General features: G+C 45.4%; 1 protein-coding gene across 1 annotated transcript; it reads right to left on the reverse strand.

Moving 5' to 3' along the window:
- Positions 1-106: 106 nt before the first annotated feature.
- Positions 107-8,529, reverse strand: si:dkey-175g6.2 (neurofilament medium polypeptide). Its single transcript, XM_064353001.1, has 2 exons — positions 8,249-8,529; positions 107-4,894 (listed from the first exon to the last, which is right to left on the reverse strand). The coding sequence occupies exon 2, from the start codon at positions 4,864-4,866 to the stop codon at positions 3,139-3,141; it is 1,728 nt and encodes a 575-aa protein (XP_064209071.1). The 5' UTR covers positions 4,867-4,894; positions 8,249-8,529; the 3' UTR covers positions 107-3,138.
- Positions 8,530-22,842: the final 14,313 nt, after the last annotated feature.

The raw sequence follows: 22,842 nt of genomic DNA on the forward strand, positions 1-22,842 counted from the left end.
GACCAGGATGTGGTCTCCTGCGGAATTGTGGGATATATATTTTTTTAAACTACAGCAGCATACTTATGATTTATCTCTCCAAAAAGGCATTAAAAAAACTAGATCGTAATAAAATAGTTGCTTTTATTCATTTGTCTCTTTTAGCAAAACTAGTAATAGACATGCTGTTATTTACACCCAGGCCACGCGTGTTTATTCAGCAATGCACAACACACATCTGGAACAACAGGAACAAAGACGCGTCCTTTCACAAGACTCAAAACGTTTACTCGGGTACGCTAGTCATCATCAGTACACGGTTTTTTTTCTTACTTTTTTTTTAATTTTTTTTTTTACTTTTTGCAATGATCACAGTTTATTCAAAGAAGCAACTTTTTAAGTTTTTTTTTTTAAGTTTTTTTTTTTTAGGAGATGCAAGTACACACAGACGTGCAGATTCTTTCGTTCTTAATCTCTTTTGGCTCACCTCTCCCTTCCTCCTCTCCTTCTCTTCCTCCTAATTCCTTTCATTACTGTCCATCCTTTTTATTTCTCAAATTTCTCCAAAGAAAAAACATAAATGTTTGTAATGTTTCTACTCTGTCTCTCTGCCCAGTCCATGTTTGGTAGTACTGATGAGAGCAGGTTCCTCATCCCCACAATGGGTGGGTTTACTGTGTTCTGTCAATCAATCAATGAGCCAATGAAAACAGCTCTGTTTAGCACAGCAACCTGAGCAGGGGTTGGGCTCAATTCCATTTCAGTTCAGTCGGCTTCATTGACGGCCATTTTTCAGTTGACTTCCTGAGTCAACTGCATTGAAATACAGTCGACCCTGACCCTGAAAGATCCGATTGGCTGAAATGACTTGGATCGTGTGACAACTGCACGCAAGCTCCACCCATTTTGGGGCCCCTGAAGCTTCACTCTGCCCTCTCTGTAGCGCAAGCTGCTAAATGGCCAGAGGGGGTATGGGGGTGTCCCAGAGGGGATATGGGGGTGTGCCAGAGGGGGTATGGGGTGTCCCAGAGGGGTATGGGGGTGTTATAGAGGGGGTACAGGGTGTCCCAGAGGAGGTATAGGGGTGTGCCAGAGGGGTTATCCCAGGGGAGGTATGGGGCTGTCCCAGAGGGGTTATGGGGTGTGCCAGAGGGGGTATGGGGGTGTCCCAGAGGGGATATGGGGTTGTGCCAGAGGGGGTATGGGGTGTCCCACAGGGGGTATGGGGGTGTTATAGAGGGGTACAGGGTGTCCCAGAGGAGGTATAGGGGTGTGCCAGAGGGGGTATGGGGGTGTGCCAGAGGGGTATGGGGTGTCCCAGAGGGGGTATGGGGGTGTTATAGAGGGGGTACAGGGTGTCCCAGAGGAGGTATAGGGGTGTGCCAGAGGGGGTATGGGGCTGTCCCAGGGGAGGTATGGGGCTGTCCCAGAGGGGTTATGGGGTGTGCCAGAGGGGGTATGGGGGTGTCCCAGAGGGGGTATGGGGCTGTCCCAGGGGAGGTATGGGGCTGTCCCAGAGGGGTTATGGGGTGTGCCAGAGGGGGTATGGGGGTGTCCCAGAGGGGGTATGGGGGTGTGCCAGAGGGGGTATGGGGGTGTCCCAGAGGGGTTATGGGATGTGCCAGAGGGGTTATGGGGGTATCCCAGAGGGGATATGGTGGTGTCCCAGAGGGGGTACAGGGTGCCCCAGAGGGGGTATGGGGTTGTCCCAGAAGGAGTATAGGGGTGTCCCAGAGGGGGTATGGTGTGTGCCAAGAGGGGGTATGGGGGTGTCCCCTCAGGTCTTGCATTTCACTCATTTTGTGGTTTTCCTCATTAGTGATTGTCATTGTGCTGTTTTGTATCTTGGTTTTTGCAAGCTGCAAGGTGTTTGATGGTAAAGAGGAAACAGAGAGGTCTGGCTTGTTTCTGTGTGTTTGATGGTAAAGAGGAAACAGAGAGGTTTGGTTTGTTTCTGTGCTGAAATGCAGTGGATTGTGCTGAATGTCGTGGGGGATTTGGGGTGTAGAGGCAACCGCACAGCTGAAAATTCACATCCTATCCCCCCCCCCTTCCCCAAACCAAGTGATCAAAACTATGGTGACTAGTCACATTATGCCTTGCTTTTCTCTCAAACTCCAGGCCAGCCAATCCCTAGGAAGTAGGACTGGGGTCCTGCCCAGCCATTGGTTGATTGGTTGTAAGGCAGTTAAACTGTGTTCACACAGTCCGTGTTCACGTCACTTGGTTTCGCAGAAACATTTTGAATGTATGAATGTCTTTTGCACCACTTTCAGAAAATACAATAAATACATTAAATTTAAAAAATAATCATTTTCTTTCTTTTTTTTCTTCTTTTTGTAATTATGACTACAGATACAAACTATCCCTGTACATAACTGAGCATTGTTTGTAACAATCACATGTGGAAGGTTAAAATAAAATCAATAAATAAATAATCTGAGGTCACGAAGGCGTTTCTAAACCGATCGGCTCACGGACAAAGGCTTCAGTCACAGCGTGATTGTGACCTCACTTGTTTTTGTTTTTTCCCTCCATTATGACGGGGGTGTTTTTCGGAGACGTTGCCATGGCAGCCTCCGCGTTATGAACGCTCACCGGGGCTAATTAACGTTAGCGCTGATTGAAAGCTCGTTTGCTTTCTTTTTTTTTTCCACAGTGCACACACTGGTTCTGTGTAAAGGGGACAGATTTGCAAGTGTATCCCTATCAAATAACCAAAAAAAGGTGTAAACTTCTCTTGCATTTGGCCCTTTGTAAAAAATCAACAAAAAATACAATAAAATAAAAACACGAGTAATTTTATCTTTTCGACTCGAGGAGCATGCAAGAGTGGACTGACCTGAATGGCAGCAGAGAAAGTCTCTGACTGAAACAAATGAAGCAATAGACAACATGGCCGCCACAAGATAAACAGGAGGAGAAAAGAGAGGCTCGTTTCTCCGTTTCCCAGCACACAACAACACAGTGGAAACAGAAATAAATCGTAAAATGCAATCTTTCCACCGTTGCATCTTTGTCTCCATCTCTCTCTCTCTTCCCCTCCCTCTCCCTCTCTCTCTCTCTCCCTCCGTCTCCCTCTCTCCCTCTCTGTCTGTCTGTCTGTCTGTCCGTCCGTCTGTTCACCTCGCCCCTAGTAGTCCTCTCGTTTGTCCCTCACTAGTACATTCTGCGCTTCATGTAGACCTTCTCCATAAAGTTCTCCAGCTCCTCGTCGCTGTCCTGCTGTCCCGCCTGTCCGTAGAACTCGTCATCTCTGGGCGCCATGGCGGCGGCGGGAAGGTAGTAGACAGACTGACGCTGCAGCAGAGGGGGGCGGGGCTTGGGCAGGGGCGGGGCCTGGTAAGTCCGGGGGTGCGGAAGGATGTAATTGGAGATGTAGGGGCTCTGCGGGGGGGCCGGCCTCTTCCAGGGGGGGTACCACTGTTTGGGGGGCTTGAAGTCGTAGTCCATGGAGTTGCCCAGGAGGTCGTCCAGCGAGAGCGCTGGCTTGGCAAAGTAGCGGGATTTGGGGTGGGGCGAGGGGAAGTAGACGGGGTAGTAGGCGCGGTACGGCTTCTGGTAGAAGGGGTAGGAGGGGTAGGCCAGGAGCTGTTTGGGCGGCTTGCCCCAGTACTTCTGTTTGCTGCCTTTCATTTTCCCTTTGTCCTGGTACCACTTCCTGGAGGGGGAGGGGTACGAGCCCAGGTAGGGGGCTGGCTGCTTGCGCAGGGGGGGGCGAGGGGCGGGGTACGGGGATACGGGGAGGAAGGCCGGCGGGGGCATGAGGGGCCGGTAGCGGGGGATGACTTCGGGAGAGTCCTTCTTCTTCTTCTTCCTCCTCTTCTTCTTGCCCACGTCGCTGATGATGTCGACCACATCGTCGGCCGGCAGGTGCAGCTTGCTGGAGATCTCGATCAGCTTGTCGATGGTCTGAGGGTCCACGTCCTCTTCATCGTCGTCATCCTCCACCTCCTCGGAGCGCTTGTCCTCCACAGCGTTCCCGAGAATCGCCTTCCTGCGGGGGAACCCGCCAGCGCCCCCTTGCTTCTTCACCATGTACTGCAGCAGCATGTCGGAGGCCATGTCCGCCAACTTCGCCTCCTCCTCCCTGTTCCTCTGTGCCTCCGCCACCTGCCTCCTGATCTCCTCCTGCTCTGCTCGAGCCCGAGCCTCCTCTTCCTCCCGCGTCAGCATCTCCTCCTCGTCCTCCTCCTCCGGAGTGAAGACGTCGTCGTCGGAGGCGACGGGGTTGAGCGTGTTGTAGAGCGGCCCGTTCTTCCCTCCCCCCTCCTGCCACTTCAGCTTCTTGCCGGACCGCGCCAGCTCCTGGTTGTACAGCTTGTAGCCCTTGAGTGGCGGCAGGATCTCGTTGTCCTGGAGACCCAGGTCGATGTTGGGGAAGTAGCCCCGAGCCGCGCGCTGCAGCGCCCCCTGCTGCCTCCCTCTCCCGCCCGCGGGGGAGCCGTAGCTCCACAGCTCCTCCAGCGCCTCCTGCAGGCTCGACTCCTCCTCCCGCTGCGCCTCCCCTTCGCTCGACGCCCCCTTCTCCTCCTGTCCGCCCTCCTCTGACTCTGACCTCCTCTTCCTCCTGTCCTCCTCCTCCTCCTCCTCCCTCACTTCGGCAGCCTGCTGCTGCTGCTCATCCGCCCCGCCCCCCTGGGGTGGGCCCCGGGCCCCCAGCAGAGACGCCGCTGCCTCCGCAAGGGCGGGGGCGTGGCCTAGACCGTCCCTCTCTGCCTCCGCCCCCACCGGCCCCTCCACCACCTGGGCGACGCCCACAGGAGCTGCTGCATGGCGTGCGTCCTCGCCGTTCCCCTCGGCAACCACCGGGGCGGCAGCTGTGAGCTGATGGTCGATACTGTGCAGGATCAGCAGCAGGTAGAGACACCCTGAGATCATGACCATGCAGAGAGGGAGGCAGGGAAGGGGGCACCTGGGGGGGGGGGGAGAGAGCAAGGGAAAGAGAAGAGACAGACGGAGAAAGGAGAGGAAAAGAGGAAGCAAGGGAGAGAGGGAGAGAGTTCAAATTAATTTGAGAAGCCATGAGAGGGAGACACAGAGGGAAAGCAAGCAAGAGAAAGGAAGAGAGAGATTGAAGAAGAAAAGAATTAGAGAGAGGAACAGAACGAATGAAGGAGATGAATGCATAGATTTCTTAAAATTTTGAAAGATAAATCACTCAGCTGTATCACTAAACCAGCAATAATCTTTAAATCAACCATGTTTACCAATCCTCCCCCCACCGCCACCCCGAAAAGAGAATCGAATAAACAAATAATCACAGACAAGCCGTAGAATATTTTCTGTGCATAACCACTGAAGCGTTTAATAAGCATTTAACGGCTCGAGCAGAGACCAGCTGGTGATTTTTTATCCGCAGGGGTGAAAAGGAGGTTCACCCAGGCGGCAGGGAGCCTGTCTTCTGTTTTTATTTTATTTTTTATGGCTGACCACCACATTATGACAAAAAGTTCCCAAACAGAAAAGCTCAAAATCTGATTTGAAGTTAATGTTTAAGCAAGGGTTTATCATATTAATTATCACCTGACACCTAAAAACCGCATTGTCTGACTGAAGCGGTTTGACACAGACGCAGTTATAAATCGATTTTAAAAAAATATATTACTGTGCTCCTCACCGGCCTTGTATGCAAATCCCTGGACAAACACCGTGCGGTGTGATATGTTGCCTTAAGTGAAAGTTTTTCTAAAGCCAGCGTTCGATATTTTGCTGCAGATCCAGCCATAGATTGACAGAAAGGGAAAAACAATTTAAATTTCCTCAGCAGGAAAATATTGAACGCCGCTGCAGGTCCGGTTAATTGGCTTTTAGGCTCGCGCTGCTCAATTGCTGCTTGGCGTCACGCCTGCCCGCACGCACTAGCGATTGCAGCGCTGGAACCGAGCGGGGAAGCGGCGCAGACGGCTTTAGAGGGAGTCGCCCATTGTAACTGGAGAAAAAAGAACAAGCACTAAAATGTATATATTTTAATGAAAACCCTCTTTTATGTTTTGATGTTATATTGCGCCATCATTGTAGCGGCATTTAATCAATAAAACGGCCTGGAAAATCGCAAATGGGCTTAGACATTCAACGAGCAGAGGCAGGAAATTCTTTTTGAACGTTCTCAGCTTTATAACAACAGAGGTAGTAATCTGCGACACGATTCGGTCTCCATGGGGAGGAACTCAACAGAGGGAAAAATGAAAGCACTGATTCCATATGTTCAGTGGTCTGAGAGCTGTTAGTCTGGGTGAATTTAACACACTGCGCAGAGAGACTGTTAATCTGAGAGAACGCAGCAGCCCTGTGCATTGAGAAGCGGTGAGTTTAAATGCTTGTGATGCATTGTTGTCTCTCACCCACCTCAGCTGAAGGCACTTATGGTAAATTGCTCTGGATAAGAGCATCTGCTAAATGGCTACATCTTGTTCTGCGTGTGCGTGAGTGCACCGCTGTTCTTTTCAAGGCTGCCGGTCTGCGCGGATGAGGCACTGCGGTGTGTTCAGCCACTGCTTGGCTGACGGGAGTGTAAGCATTCACTGACACGGCCTGCCTGGCTCTGATTGGCCACCTGGGCCAAAGGCTTCAGACGCAGGAGCCTTTAAAGATCCGCCATCCGCCATCCACAAGCGTCTCAGGTGCTCATCACACTCTCAGTACCGCCAGTGCTGCAGCTGTGCGGATGCAGGCGTGCGTCCGGCTGCGCACCAGGCGTCTGCGGCTGCACTGGGTCGGTCTGCAGCTGTGCTGGGTCAGTCTGCAGCTGTGCTGGATCGCTCGGTAGCTGTGTTGGGTTTGCAGCTGCGCTGGGTCAGTCTGCGGCTGCGCTGGGTTGGTCTGCAGCTGCACTGGGTCAGTCTGCGGCTGTGCTGGGTTGGTCTGCAGCTGCGTGTGAGGTGGCTGCGCTGGCTCAGTCTGCAGCTGTGCTGGGTTGGTCTGCAGCTGCGTGTGAGGTGGCTGTGCTGGGCCCAATGTGAGTCAGTGGGGTTACTGGCAGCACAGTGTCCACCACACTGGACCGAAGGAGCGTGACCTCAGAGAAAGAAGAGCTTTTCACCTTTAACTTCTGAGGCCAGGGTTCACAATTCTGAGCTCGAGTGAATGTGTGCATTAGTGTCGTTTTAGCAGTGCAGTAGTAGTAATAATAATAATAATAATAATAATAATAATAATAATAATAACTATATAGAAATATTATTTTAACTTATCCTATTATTGTTATTATTTCCTGAGCAGGCACCAGTATACAGGGTGGGGTTCCAAACCCACATTATTACTTTTAGCATTTTATGCATTTATATACATGTGAATACCTACACAACGCGTAAGCTGAAGGGCCTTGTTGATTTGTGCAACAGTAGTACTGTTTCATCCATGGTGCGATCCTGAAGCCATCAGGTTATAAACCAGACTTCATGCCACACACGGAGTCACTGGCAGTTGGCTGTGCAATACCTTTCCCCCTGCCAATTCTTCAGAGTGTAAAAATGGAGCGCCTGTTTCCACGCGCAATATGAATTACTCAAGTTCGCTTCGTATCGCCAATAAGAGCCTATACTTCGCTGCTTTTTAGGAGCTCGCGCGCTTTCTGTGCCGCCTCAGCCCGTTAATACGCGTCATACGATACATTAAGCAGCCTAATCTCGACGGTAATCTGATCGTGGGAGTGGTGCCCACAGCGCAGATAATCACGGGGAGCCTCTGTAAAAGCCTCTGTTGCCCAGTTATATCTGAGTACACCTGGTTTGCCTGCATAAACGAAGCAGCTAAGCGGGTGATGATTGGGGAGTGACGTAAAATCTTGATTATCTTAATCATAAATCATTATTCACCTTATCATCCTCATCAGCCGGAAGTTAATAACAGTAAAGGTAATTAGACTGAGACGCCGTGACCATACTTCTGTCACGACCCCGTATCGCACTGTTCACTCCATTTTCTCTCTCTTCACCTGGTCCTCCTTCTTTCCATCGTCTCATTCTGTTTGTTTTAGTTACATTCCTTCACACGGATCTTTGCAGACGATATCTTGAACGTGTCAATCCGTTTTTTTCCCTCCGGTCCTACGGTCATGTCCAAAATCCCAGTTAATTCCGTAGCCCAGTTTTAAAGACCAAGCAAATAAACAATCGAGTTTTTAAAAAATGATTTACTAAATGTGTAATTTCCAACTTTAAATACATAATGTTAGCCTACGCATTAATCATACCAAATACTAGCCTACTGCTTCCAATGCTGCTGCTGTTGCAGGATAATAGCCATTCTGGTGGTGGAATTTGCTTACCTGGAATCCTGGAGGGGAAAGCCGATTCTTTTCTTCGTTTTGTTCTCCTTCTTCTCAGTAACAAGTTACCACGAAAAGTTACGGAACTTATTTCTTCTTGGATGTTCTGTTCCTACACAAACTGCTGGACGTTTTGTTTTTTTTGTTTTTTATTTATATTCTTTTTGTTCTCGTACAAAAATGTGTTCGTATAGGTATTCTATGAAACGTACAAATGCTCCAGCAGCACGGCGGTCGGAACGCGTTTTCAGCACCACGGCCAGCTTTTCTTTCGCATAAATACGGACCGGTTTGTCCACGTGACCCTGCGTCAGGGCTCCTCATTGACGTCAGCCCCTCCATTGATAAGAATTTTCGTGTCTGGATCGAACTCCGAGCCTTCGCTACGCTGCATTGCTCTGGTGAATGAACGGAAACGGGGATGAATGAAGTAGTATTTTTTCACCTGAAGAGAGAAAGCTATGAGGATACGGGTAGAATGTGGGGATTAAAAAAAATATTATCTTAAGTCAGTTCTACCCAGATTTTCTCTCTTTCCATTTGGAGTAATGATGAATAAAATTATAAGTAATAACAATAATATTTATTATAATAATAAAACAAAACTGCGATTATGACTGGGATTTTAATCCCCGGCAGATGTCACAGACGTCCATTTCAGCCTCCCCACCACTTCACGGCGTCGGTCATTATTGGGGTGCCTGTAATGGGCACGAGAGGGGCGCCGCTCTGCTGGAAGGGGCATGACGCAGGCAGTTCAGCCTCGCTGCTCAATTTCCGCTCAATTTCCTGAGCTCTTTCAATTTTCTGCTCTTTGTCTCGCGCTGTCTCTGACTGGCCCCATCTGTCTCTCCCCTGTCAGCTTCGCTTTCACTTTCTGACATTTTGTATAATACCCATTTTTGCTTGATATCGCGTGGAAGTTTTCTATTGATCAAACACCCGATCGCTCAGGCGCGCACGGTCGGAAGCGCGCGCGCGCGCGCACACACACAGCTGTATTAATACAAAGAGCTGGAAGCTGCTTAACTGGCTGAGCGGACATTTTTTTAGTATTCGTATGTGCAATATAAACTATTGTCACTGCACTGAATTGTGTTTGTTTCAAAGTTACCCATAACCCCTCCCGTGATTCAGTCGAATCACGAGTCCCTGTTCTGAACACGTTTTTTTTCATTTTAAAGAAAACATGTTGTACTGGGCTTCTGTTGGATCACTTCGCTAAATGGTTACCTAAATTAACCTGTGTCGGTCTAATTTGTCTGTGTGAAGCCAGTGCCATAGGAAACCGATATGTTATCAGTAGATAATTCTTCGGTCCATTACTCATTTCACCGACAATTATGGTGGCAGAAGCTATCCCATGCATAATCTAGCAGTCCATAATTGCTTAATAATAAGATAATAATAGTTAAATGCAGAATTCATTTTTTCTTTTCAAAGTGAATGTTGATTTATTGAGTTCAGCGAGTTGTCGTAGAGAATATACATTAAAACTAAACACATCAGTAGAATGAATCAGGACTGATATTATGCTCCATGTGAACTTCTAGACTCGTGTGTTGCTGTGACAGAAAAGACGCCTGACGGTGATTCATTTTTAAATGAACCAAAGGTTATAGGAACACAGGCTTTCACATTTACATTTTAACAAGAATAAAATGTATTAATATTAATGGATTTAGTAATGTATTAATACATGTACTCAGCCCAATTGTATAACCATGGCACCATATAATTGGGTTATACATACGAGAGCAGAGGTAATGAAATGCACATTAACAAATAAAAATAAAATATATAAGGCCTATACATATTTACTGGTGACATATTTAAAATGAAATATGAGATCAATTTGATTTCAGAGAGGTACTGTAATTAATACATTGCATAAGTTTTTATAATTGATCCAAAGACACCAAGTGATGGGATTTTATCATAATCACGGAAATAAATTAGTAATTAAAATTATTTTTAAATCAGTTCAAACTTATTAAAGCTCTGAGCACACAGGCAGTGTGATGATTGGTGCTTTGCGTCTTGTGCCTTGTTTTGATAATTAGTACATAACAAAGACTCGTAATATCCTGTGTACGTGGGATTGCATTCAGCGGGTGTCGGGTAGCCTACGTTTGTGGGAAACTGCCGAGGCATAAAAATAGAAAATTAGGAATACAGGTGTTCCATTCGGAATTAACACCGCCTAATCACATTTCCGTTCGCCTTTCGTTCCTGGATGTCGCGACATTGTACAAAATTATAAGCCAATAATTAATAATGAGAAAAGATTGTTAGAAGATATCTAATTGTCTCGCGATTGGCCTGGGCTATGCGCGTGGAGAGTGATACGCGGGCGGGAATGTATCTGCACCCGGATCGCCGCATGGGTGGCGGTGTTCAGCGCGAGCCGCACAGGCCACATTCTGATATAACGGCTTTGCATTATCGACTGCCACTCAGCATTAGCGCGGATCCGACCCCCTCAACCCCATCCATTCCCTCCGAATGACTCACCTCCTCCACATTCGCTCGTCCGTTTTAAGAGATTATGCTTGAAAGCGCATTATAGAGAGAGAATAAACTCGAATACCAATGGATGTCTGAGCTCCGGGTTAGTGTTTTACCATTCACGAAAATCCATGAATGGGAGAAGCAGACACTCTGAGAATTACGTCGGGTGTCCTTTAACTAAACTCGGGCTACGCTGGTACAAATACGACGAATAATATCATAACAACAATAACAATGATAATTACACTAATAACAATGATGATAACATCAACAACAACAGCAGTAATCATTACTATTATTTCATGTACTGCTAATAATAACTACTATAATAATCATATTGTCGTTCTTATTATCATCATAATAGGACAATAATATAGGACAATAACAATAATAACCACATCATACTTATAATGTCGGTATTTACGGAAATACGCAGATCTCTGCAACACGCAAAAAATAATACCAATAAACTGTAACTGTAAACGAAACACATTGTAATGTCGTACTACAATATAAGGCAAAAACGGGAACATATAATGTACCTCGTGAACGAAACAATATGTGCCATTGACAAACAGAAACGGTAGCCTAAGGTTCAGACCCCGATTAATTGTACAAGGTAAAGAATTTTCTCTGCTTCGGCTGGTGCTTAATGGTGTGTGAGTCTCGCGCCCACATGCGGCGATGAGTCGGCGACAACGCATTAGCTTTCGATAGTATTTCCATCTCTAAGGCAGAAGCCGACAGTGAGACCGGGATCAAGGAGTCGGGGAGCAGAAAGAATCTTACTTTTTAATACTGTTTTGAAAAGCAATAGCTAGGCTACCTCTTTTTGTCACACCAAGCTTTAACGGTAAATTTTCGAACATGACATTTCAGGTCTCCAACAGAAGACAGAAATCACATTGCGAACATATGTCACGCGCGAACGAGAGTAACATCGAATGGGAATAATGTTTCGGATTCCGTGTTCCCTCAGTAAATGTAAAATATGCATATGCATTATGATTCAAGAAATTGTTGTCGCACAATGTCACATTCTGCACACGCTGCATGCTATCAGTCGCCTGCCTCCTAAAATCTGTGTTTGGCCGCGGGCTATTTGTGAAAAATCGTCTTCATTCCTCATATTTCCATACTATCTTTTGCCATTCATCATGCGCGCGGCGGTCCGCTGAGCGCGAGGTTGGCATTTCGAGCGGGCACTAGCCTCCCAGTGTAGCACAATCGTTTAAAATGCGGGAAATGCCTACAGTCCAGTCTCCATTCCTTCACTTCATTCATAAAAAAAAAAAACGAGTGAAAGCACTAGTTGGGCGGGGTGGTTCGCTCACTACGTCACACTTTACGCATTAATCTCCAATTTAGAATTTCTCTCTCCTCAGTGCCTCTCTCCCCTCCTGTCCTCCCGTACATTCCACATCTTTTGCAATTTTCTATTTTCAATGTCATCTTCGATATCGCTCATTTCTCCTCCCCCCTCCCCCCCTCCCCCGAATTTCCCGGCCTGTCATTCCTCTAATGAAATGGCACGCGGCAGACGCCAAATCAAGAAATAAGTAGCCAGCAGCCTTTTGTCTGCGAAGCGGCAGGGAACAGAGAGTGTTTAAAATGTCAACTCCCCAACCTGAGACACGGCGGCCATGTCCGTGTGTGCGTCTCCTGTAGCATTTTATTTATTTGTTTATTTGTTTATTTATTCATTCACTCATTTATTTATTATTGATTATTGGTGTTGCAAAAGGATGAAGACATTTATTAATTTGCATTATTTTTACTTGCATGCCAGACCCGAAATGTCAATGGAAGAATAAGCGATCCTAATAAGCGATTACTGTCCTGGTCAACGGCATTAGTGCAATAAAAAATAATTTAAATAAAAAAATCCGCTACACATCTATACACTGCCCTTCTAGTCGTTATATACAAATCCACACAAACGGTAGAGACCAACGATTTGTCCGATTATAGCCTGGTGTTTTAAATAAGCTCCCTGCGTTAGATTTGAATGCATACGTACGCACTGCATCTTAAACGAACAAAAGGGAATCACGACCAAATTGGTAAGGCCAGCGACCGTAATCTCAAGTTCATGTTTGATTTCACCTCGTTAATTGGGCGATAACTGGCACACAACGGTGGGATGCAGAATTATGGATGATGCCTGCCCAGCGAGATTAATCTTTGTCTTTTTTGTAAGCAGCTACTTCAGCGTAAGAGGCCTTCCCTCTGGGTGCGCTGAAGCAATTCGGTCCATAAAAAAGTGGAAATCTGTAACGTGCGCCAACAGAAAACATCTCACCGGGTTTTAAAAGATCTTATTGGTTTAAAAAAAGGCGATTTTATGCTTGCAAATACCAGGTAGCCTCAAGTGGATGTTATTCAGATCAGTTATTTTCAAATGGTCTTACACACACACACACACACACTTAAACACAGGGTCGATCCACCAGTCAAATGAAGGGAAATAAACGACTAAAACAGGCAATTGTACCGCCGCATATTACCCACAGGGAAACAGAACTACTAATTTAAAAATAAAATAAAATATTTTTTTATTGGTGGCCACAACCTCTCATTTATTAACTCCATTAATTGTTATTAACTGCACTTTATTTATATGGAGTTTTCAAATGGTTCATCGGTGCTGTGATGTGCAGGCCATTAACGTCCAGATTTTTAGGAGCCGGGGGTCGGTTGGTCTTGACCTCGTTCCAGTTGACGTAATTTAACTGAAAATGAACAATGATTCCTTCTTTCCGCCAAAAAATAAAATAGTATAATTGCAATGTTTTACACCATTCTTAAATACAATAAATTCTGATCATTTGAGACATTTGCCCAGAGGTAAATCAATGATAATGAGAAGTACTGTGAACGTGCACATTTTTTTCTGATGCGATATTCACTGTTTTATATTCAAGGTTTAAATTAATAACGTTTTATTGGCCGACAGTATTTTATCCCAAATGCACTCCTGTGGGCTCATCTCATTAAAACAAAATTAATCAAAATGTTTACAACCAATTAGATGTAAAACCCTTAGTAGGAATGAAATTTAAACGGTGAATATGACTGTGAGCAAGGAGCTGGAAACGCAAGTGCTGGCTCCCGGTTTCCAGAGATAAAAAGCACTAATCTGGAGATTAATTTTCCGATCTTTGGCTTCAAATGGTACCTCCTGTATTTGAAAGGTACCACTTGCTTTTAAAAGGTACCCCCTGTTTTTGAAAGGTACCCCTTGCTTTTTAAAAGGCACTCCTTGCTTTTTAAATGTACCCCGTTTTTGAATGCATGACGCCCCTTCGCCGAGATCCTTTCAATGTGTAATTTGGCTACTTGCGGCACGTGGGTTGTGTGTAATCAGCAATCTAGGTCTCCTCCTAATCCTGCGCCTGCACTCCCGCGATGGGCTCGTTGGTGGTGCTTGTATGGACACCACAAAAGGACCAATTTCCCCCAAGACTGTGGGGAAGGCCGAGATAAGAATAATAGGCGTAATTCTGGCATAATTTCGCTCCGGGCGCCACGTGGCAAAGCAGAAACGTCAGTAATGGCCACTTGGTACAGCTTCCCTGTTTAGCGCTCTTAAAAATATTTCTAGTATCGCCTTACACGCAAAAAATAAATCATTTACAATGTGCTTGCTTTAGCGTGACTTAATTATCCAATACATTAACAAATGCTCTGAAAAGCATTGAAAGCCACAAGACCCAAAACCAACCGTGAAAAAAACTGGGACATTTTAAATTATTGGCCCATTAAATAATTATCCGATATGCGCTTCAGATTGCTAAACTAATACATATAGCAGGCAGGTACCAGCTACCCAATCAGGCAACGGTTTTCTGTTTTTTTTTTAATGCTCCATGAACTTGATGAAAAAACAAACCAAATAAATAACAGAGTAAAACATGTATTGAATGTACAATATTTTCGCCAACGCCGCTGACGAGCAAGTAAAGTGGGAGTATTTCGGGATTACTGATCCATCCGGTGTGTAGGACTTTAACAGTATAGGCCTAGCATTATTGTGTCAAATGTTAATCTTTATCTAGCGAACAAGTTATCCTTAGTAGTAGAGTAAAATCAGGTTTGCAATTGGCGCCTGTTTATAGACTAATTAGACTCTATCAGGCCTTGCAAAGTGGAAAAGGGTTAAAACATCGCAAATCATATACAAATTATATATATATATTTGTATGTGTGCCCATTTCAGATTTTGCGTAAGTACACCTGAGAATTATCAATAGCATGTCACGTTATTTTAAAAATACTCTGCGAGATAAGCGCAAAAAAATATTCCAAAGAGTGTAATTTCATGCCTCGTCCAGAAGGGGCGGTAGAGAGCATGCAAAGCTTACCCAGACAGTCACCTTAACTCCCATCGTTTCATCTTGGGGCCAACATATTCAACTGCTCAGGACACACAGCCCTGAAAACTATAATCAGGTCCATGGTTTGTCTTTACGTTTGCAACAAAGATAACCAGATCCAAAAATAATATTAATTATAATAGTAGGCTACAACAAAACACGGCGTAAGTTGTCCCGCTTCCCCAACATACAATTTGAATTGTTAAACTTAAACACCTTTTCGGTCCTACCTAAATTTCGAGGATTAGGCAATGTCCATTTTTTCTGACTTTGAACATAAACCGTTTGTTCCCAGATTTGTGTCGCAGTTAACCGAACTTTGGTCATGATCACCCACCCTACTATGATTATTTACATTTCTACAGCACGTGCAAAAACTCTCGAGACTGATTTTCTTTTGGATATTGGCTGGACATTTTTTTTGTTATTAGAATAATATCGAACGAACGCAATTATTTATTTTGCCATTTTAACTGGGGAAATATGCTCAACAATGTTCAACCACGATAATAAAAAATAACAATACCATCAAAAAAAGGGGGTGTTCTGACACATAAAGTAAGGATATTTCGGGCATAAATATTGCGTTATGTGAGCTCTGATCTCTAGGGTTGTGCATTGCAGTCGCCATTAGAAACGTGCGGCTCTCGGGCAGCAAATTGTACGTTTTCCAGCATGTCTCCCCTTGTTCAGCTCGCGGGCAGCTGTCTCGTGCTTGTGTCCTTTGAAGGGACAAAGTGTTTTTTTTTCCTTCCCGCATCATGATGTGGGGAGTGGGTGTCTTGGAGGGGGGGGAGGGGGGGGCGGTGTTCAACGTGAGGAAAAAATGAATACGGAATTGAAGCAAGGTGCCCGGAAAGGTAACAGGAGACAAAAATACATAAAATAGGGCATTAGCCTACTCTAACACGCGTGCTTCAAAATAATTTATTGGAAAATGCCGGGGGACTAAATAAATAAATATGACAAATAAACGAATAGCAGAAGAGCTCAACTCTCCCGAGCTTTCGAATTAATTACAGCGGTGAATTGGATTAGAGCGCATTTAATTGTGCACAACAGGAAAGCTAATGCGTGCCACGCGCACCCCCGAGGACTATTAGCTGATTCATTTCCCCCCTTTTCCCTTCCAACGATTGTGTCGTCACAGAAGGGGAGAGTATTCCTCTTTCGTTCGGTATAATTGCTTGTCCAATACAATAGCGACAGGACTAACACATTACTGATTATACCTTCCTCAATGGTGGCTGGTGATGATCATAATGATGATGATGATGATGATGATGATGATAATGATTGCAACACTACGCCATTTTGTCATTGTTGTTTTGTTTTTCGCCTTTTAAGTTTAGTTTTTTATTTTTACTGTGTATATCTGCGGTTCTGTTAGAGCGAGTACAGTACAGTAATGCAACCCTTCCGCATTACAGTGCTGTATGCCAGCTTTCCGCTCATTACCAACCCACCCAGAACGAAGTCATTAAAGGCTGTAAGAAAATAGTCCAAATAATCACTTACATTAAATACGACACGATACCCCGCGCGCTCCCAACATTAACCGAGTGTGTATAATGCTCTTTTCGCAAATATTATGTGAGTTTGGTTGAGCAGTTTCAAGCGGAAGTCCGTAAAAAAAGAAGTGCCCATAAAGTGCTTTATGAAGCACAGCTGCACAACTGAGCTGCTTTACACCCGAGAACCAAAGCACGAGACAGGGGCCACGTGATCCAATAAATCAAAAACACACTGAATAGACTACGACGGAACAACTTAAACATGCTTCCATTGTGCAAGAACACTATGATCGCTCTCTCTATCTCTCTCTCTCTCTCGCTCACGCCTTCCAGTTTTGTGAATGACTGGACCATAGTCATTTACAAAATATGAATAATTCGTTCATAATATTTGTAATGAATAAATTCATAGTGTTTGTGACGGTAATTTGTAATTAGTTAATTATTATGATAATTATGCTATACTGCAATTCTCTCTTATTACGGTGTTCTTGTGGCGAGTGAAATAAATGCAGTTTAGTATGCATCTGGTATCACAGCGAATCCAAACTGTGCGGAGGATTTTCGTATTTGCGCTAATCTCTGTAGAACACAGCCGCCAAATCGTGTCCCCTTAAACAGGGTCTCCAGCCTCTTCAGCGCGGTTAGCGTGCAGTTGCGTTCGGTTGCGTGTAGAACAAATCTCTTACACGAAGAAGACTGCGCAAACACTGCTTCACAGGTCTCTGTCATCTTAAAATTTCACAAGCTTCTGTTCACAAAGGTCAGCGCAGTCCGGACCACCAGCCAGTCATCCAGTTTAGAAATCCCATTTATTTGAGGGAGGGATTCAAAATTGAACAACTCGAAGTACATTTCTTTGCTTCTGCTTGAATTTATTCATTGATTCATCAGTCCGTGGGCTTTTTAAATGTCAATTCTTGTGGCCTTTATGGAGGTATTTAGAGAACTGATATAAAACAAAAAGAATGAAAAAAACAGACAAATTGAGCCAGTGCTGGAAAAAAAGACTGGGAAAAAATAATCCCACTTTTAACATGAGAGTGTTAAAAGGTAAACCTACACTATTTCAAGTCATTTTTTCATGTTTTGAAAATGTTGAATTTCATGTGATTTCATGTCACGTTTTGTTTTTCGCATGTGGAAATTGTTTTGAAAAATCTTAAATTCACATGGCATAGGCAAATTTTCCATGTGATTTTTTTTTGGGGGGACTCCAGAATCACAGACAATGCACCAGGAAATCATTTTTAACAGATATAGTCATTTTTTGAGATTATTCTATTTGGTGATAAGCAAAATAAATCAGTTGTTCAGCAGAAGTGTACCTTTTTAATTCCTTTAAAAACATTTTTTTAAACCCTTATTTGAATTGTTATTTTTCAGTTTGGCTCAGGAAGGTCTGCTTCACATTGAAAATTAACGCCTCCCAATAATCCATCCAGCAAATTATTCCACTTTGGTTTCTGTTTTTGGCTTTGTTTTCTAATTGATATTGATGACTGAGTATTCTACCTGATATTGATGATTGATTGTTCTACCTGATATTGATCATTTATTGTTCAACGTGATTTTGATCATTGATTGTACTACATAATATAGATAACTGATTATTCTACCTGATATTGATAATTGATTGTTCTACCTGATATTGATCACTGATTGGCTAGAGATCCCGCTGACCTACTGGCCTTGAGGGTCCAGGGTATGTACAGGCCAATGGCATTCTAGTTTGAGGTGAAAGGCACAAAGACAGGGTGTTACGCTGAGAAAGCTCCCCCTAAGGCTCGGAGCCACGTCCCACAGAGTTCCGCTCTAAACGCACTGAGGACTGGGTGTTACGCTGAGAAAGCTCCCCCTAAGGCTCGGAGCCACGTCCCACAGAGTTCCGCTCTAAACGCACTGAGGACTGGGTGTTACGCTGAGAAAGCTCCCCCTAAGGCTCGGAGCCACGTCCCACAGAGTTCCGCTCTAAACGCACTGAGGACAGGGTGTTACGCTGAGAAAGCTCCCCCTAAGGCTCGGAGCCACGTCCACAGAGTTCCGCTCTAAACGCACTGAGGACTGGGTGTTACGCTGAGAAAGCTCCCCCTAAGGCTCAGAGCCACGTCCACAGAGTTCCGCTCTAAAGCACTGAGGACTGGGTGTTACGCTGAGAAGCCCCCCTAAGGCTCGGACACGTCCACAGAGTCCGTCTAACGCACTGAGGACAGGGTGTTACGCTGAGAAAGCTCCCCTAAGGCTCGGAGCCACGTCCACAGAGTTCCGCCCCTAAACGCACTGAGGACAGGGTGTTACGCTGAGAAAGCTCCCCCTAAGGCTCGGAGCCACGTCCCACAGAGTTCCGCTCTAAACGCACTGAGGACTGGGTGTTGCGCTGAGAAAGCTCCCCCTAAGGGGGAGCACTGCGCCTTTAAAGGTCAGGTGTCCGTGAGGGTGATGGCGAACCCAGGGCTGATTATCTACAAGCCTCAGCTGTGAGCCCGTGTGTGTGTGCAGTGACTGCTGTCCAAGGTCCTGAAGGCCTCCTGGGCATCGAACTGTAACAGAAACTAATGACAGCCGCTCCTCCCCCCACACCCCCCTGCGAGCCTTAATGATTGGAGAAGGAGCGATAAACGAGATGTCAATCAATGACCTGTCTTATTGCATCACTGTGATTCGCTGCTGAGAGCGAATCCTTTTCACTTGCCCCGGACAGATGAGTGATTGACAGCTCGTTGTGGCTCCACTCATCCCCAAGCCAGCCAGTCTGCAGCCCAAGCCTCCTCTTTTGCCCTTCAGTCGGAGTGCATCTCAGAGTAATTAACTTCTCTGAGTGAAACTGTCCTGCCTAAAATTAAAATAAAAAACCCTAGAGCTGGAGAAGAGGTTTTCGCTGTCAGTGATGAGTCAAAACACACGTGATGGAGCAACGGTCACTTGCACTTAAAGATAACAAATTCCAAAAGTATATTCTTCTCATAAAAAATATTTTTAAAAATTAAATCCCATCCATTTTTCTAAACAATTTATTCCTGGTCAGGGTCATGGGAGGGGCTGGAGCCTATCCCAGCATGCAGTGGGTGACAGGTAGGAATACACCCTGGACAGATCACCAATCCATCACAGAGACCCCATTGACTCACACATTCATAACCCAAGGACAATTTAGACTCTCCAATTAATATACCCTGCATGTCTTTAGACTGTGGGAGGACACCGGAGCACCCAGAGGAAACCCATACAAACATGGGGAGAACATGCAAACTCCACACAGAAAGGCCCAGGCCGGGATTCAAACTGAGTACCTTCTTGCCCTGAGATGACATCACTACTCACTGCACCACCATTCCGTCATAAAAATCCCAAATTCCTGACTGGAATTCCCGGTCACAACCTCAGGCCCATGACACTGTTGCAACGTCAGTCCGGAAGGATTCACACCATCACACCTGTCCTCTACACCTGCAGGACGTCTGCTCAGCTGCCACACCTGGACAGCGCACCTGCACACCCTTATCGCAGGTGCCTGGGCAGCCGGACGAGCTGCTAGCATCACACCAGCAAGCACTGAGGTGGGAGGAGCCCTTTCAACCAGCCAATCACTGATAACACCACACTGTCCGCATCTGCTATATCCTGGTAAATCTGGGGTTTGTTTTCCTCCTAGTTTGCTAAGTTCTCTAAACTTGCGGGAGGTAAACAGGTGTTTTGTTAGCAGGTTTGCTCATAAAGAGCAGTGTCTGGCCTCAGGTCCGCTCTGAGCCTCCTTGCTGCACCAGCCCAATTATAGATCATATCACATAATTCCTGCTTCTGAAATCGCTGACTTAACCTCCGCTTGCTGCTGCTGCTGCATTTCACACCTTTATCTCTCGTTTAATACTGCACAGCATCTGCTGGGACTTCACAGTAACTGTGCCTCCTGTGCAGAAACAGCCCTTCACAGAGGAGCTGGATATATGAGATCATACGCAGTAAGTTGGAAAAAGACACCAGAAAGAGGAGATGACACCACACTGGTCCACGCACTGGGGCACGGGAGAGGTGGGGGTATAGAGGGACAGAGTGGTTTTGGCCTCAATATGATCTTACTCTGTCACAGGAGGCAGACTCACCTCAACGCTGAACTGTAGGTTAAGTAATAATCTAACTGAAAACAGAGACAATTATTGCTATTTTTGAACGCTTTCTCCAAATTTGGTGCAAGAAAATGTCACAGACACTTTAGTAAAAATTTTCATAATAGATAAAGCGTCATGAATGAATAAATAAATATATAAATAGCTTTTTAACTCTGGTCATATCCGGTGAATAAAACCCAACATACTTCATCCTGCAGAACCTCATTCCTACACAAAAAGCTCATGTCCGCAGCATGAATGCAAAAAAAGAAAAATAATTTAAATCCCGCAAGAACTGTGAAACCTGATACGAGGTTTTATCGTCTCGTGTAATCGCTGCTTTAAAAAGACTTTCGACTTCAGCCACCGCCGCTGGTACCGGTGTGAATCGATTTGATGGTGCCTCTAATCTGCGTTAAAAGGGCGGACTCGTTGTTTAAGCCTCACACGCACGCGCACGCAAAACCCCAGACGAACGCACCCGAGTCCTCCAGAACTCCTTGTAGAAATGAAAGTTGTTATCGGTTATCAGCACAGCACCCAACTGGAAGGGAAGTAATTTGAAAGACGCTTTAAACTGGGTAATTTGCCAGTGTGACTCATCGCAGACACTCGCGGTGACGAGTTCTTGGTCCACTACAGGGAGAGGGAGGGCAGCGATCTGTGTGTGTGTGTGTGTGTGAGAGAGAGAGAGAGAGACAGAGAGAGAGAGAGAGAGAGAGAGAGAGAGAGAGAGAGAGAGAGAGAGAGAGAGAGCCTGTAGGCTACGTCTGGCTAATGCATATAACACATTAAAAGGGGGCATGCGCCTTTTGTAGCGCTTGCAGTGTTGGCCTCCAGTACCCGCATTTTCGCGGAATGTGTGAGCCCCTCGAGGCGGTCGCTTTCACATCGCGCGTGTCTGCGGTCTCCCGTGCCCATCACGGCTGCGTCACGCTGTATTCCCACGATCTCACTGCCAGCGGTTTCGAATATGTGTTACCAGTGTTACCAGGTTGGGGGTTAATTCCCCTACTAATGAGGGATTTTCAAATTGGAGTACAGTTGGAGTATTCTATGGGGAATTGGAATGTGGATTTTGTTTAAAAAAAATAAGGAACTCGTTTAGAAAAAATGAAGGACATTACAACGTTTTAAACTGGTTATTCGTCACTGACAATGCGAAATTGACCCACGCTGACAAACACCAGTAGAACGCATCTTACAATCACACGATTGATGTCATTTATTGCTAATTTGCATGCATTAAAGAATTGTTGGGGACCTGTGAAAACATCTTTAATAGTGTATGTGCGACTCATTTACAGGCGGAATTTGATGACGGACTTGGCAACCCTGATACTGTCTGAGGTTAGGTCGCTTCGTGAGATGTGTCTACATTTCAAACAGGGCCGCCTTCGACTCTAAAATTAACACCGAGGTGAATTAGTAAATTGGCATCCAATGACCAAGATTCTACAGTAGGCCTACATCTCTTTCCACAGTGTAGCCCACCATATAGCATATGGTGGACTACACAGCTGTGCCAACGAGTCTGTGTGCAGTACACTATTTTATAGTAAATTAACCGAAGGTGACTGTTTTATGCACAGTTATATGTCTTGACGAAAACAGCCTTCATTACGCTTTCTGATTATTAACAAAGACGGTTAGATTAGTGAGTTGGTTACGTAACATAAAAGGCTGGTGGATACGCTGCTGTTCCTTTTTCTGGAAAAAAAAGGAAAAAAGAAAGAAAAAAGACTGGCCTACTCAATATTGAGTCGCGGGCGTATGATTAAGGGGTGAAGTGAACTTCCTGCTTAGTAACCAACTGTGCCTTCATGCTTTCAACCGTATCAGACGGTGGTAAGGCGGTCGCATGTGTCAGGGAGCTGGAAGACAGTAGATTAACCGCCGTTATATTCGATTTCCACGCGCCTAAGGCACGAGGAGAATGTCCAGATAACTCTAATGCTGCTTCGGTTTGGCCCTGACTAGCTCCGTGGGTTTTATAAGAGCCAAGGCCTGTTTCTCACATACAGTGGCAATTACATAAAAACGAGATCCCTAAAGCCAGCCCGTTGCCTTTTATTGTGTATATTTAC

The sequence above is a fragment of the Anguilla rostrata genome, chromosome 9 (assembly GCF_018555375.3).
Source record: "Anguilla rostrata isolate EN2019 chromosome 9, ASM1855537v3, whole genome shotgun sequence".
In the NCBI taxonomy this organism is placed as follows: Eukaryota; Metazoa; Chordata; class Actinopteri; order Anguilliformes; family Anguillidae; genus Anguilla; species Anguilla rostrata.

Coding starts and splice junctions, on each gene's coding strand:
- si:dkey-175g6.2 (XM_064353001.1), bottom strand. CDS start 4,866: ATGGTCATGATCTCAGGGTGTCTCTACCTGCTGCTGATCCTGCACAGT.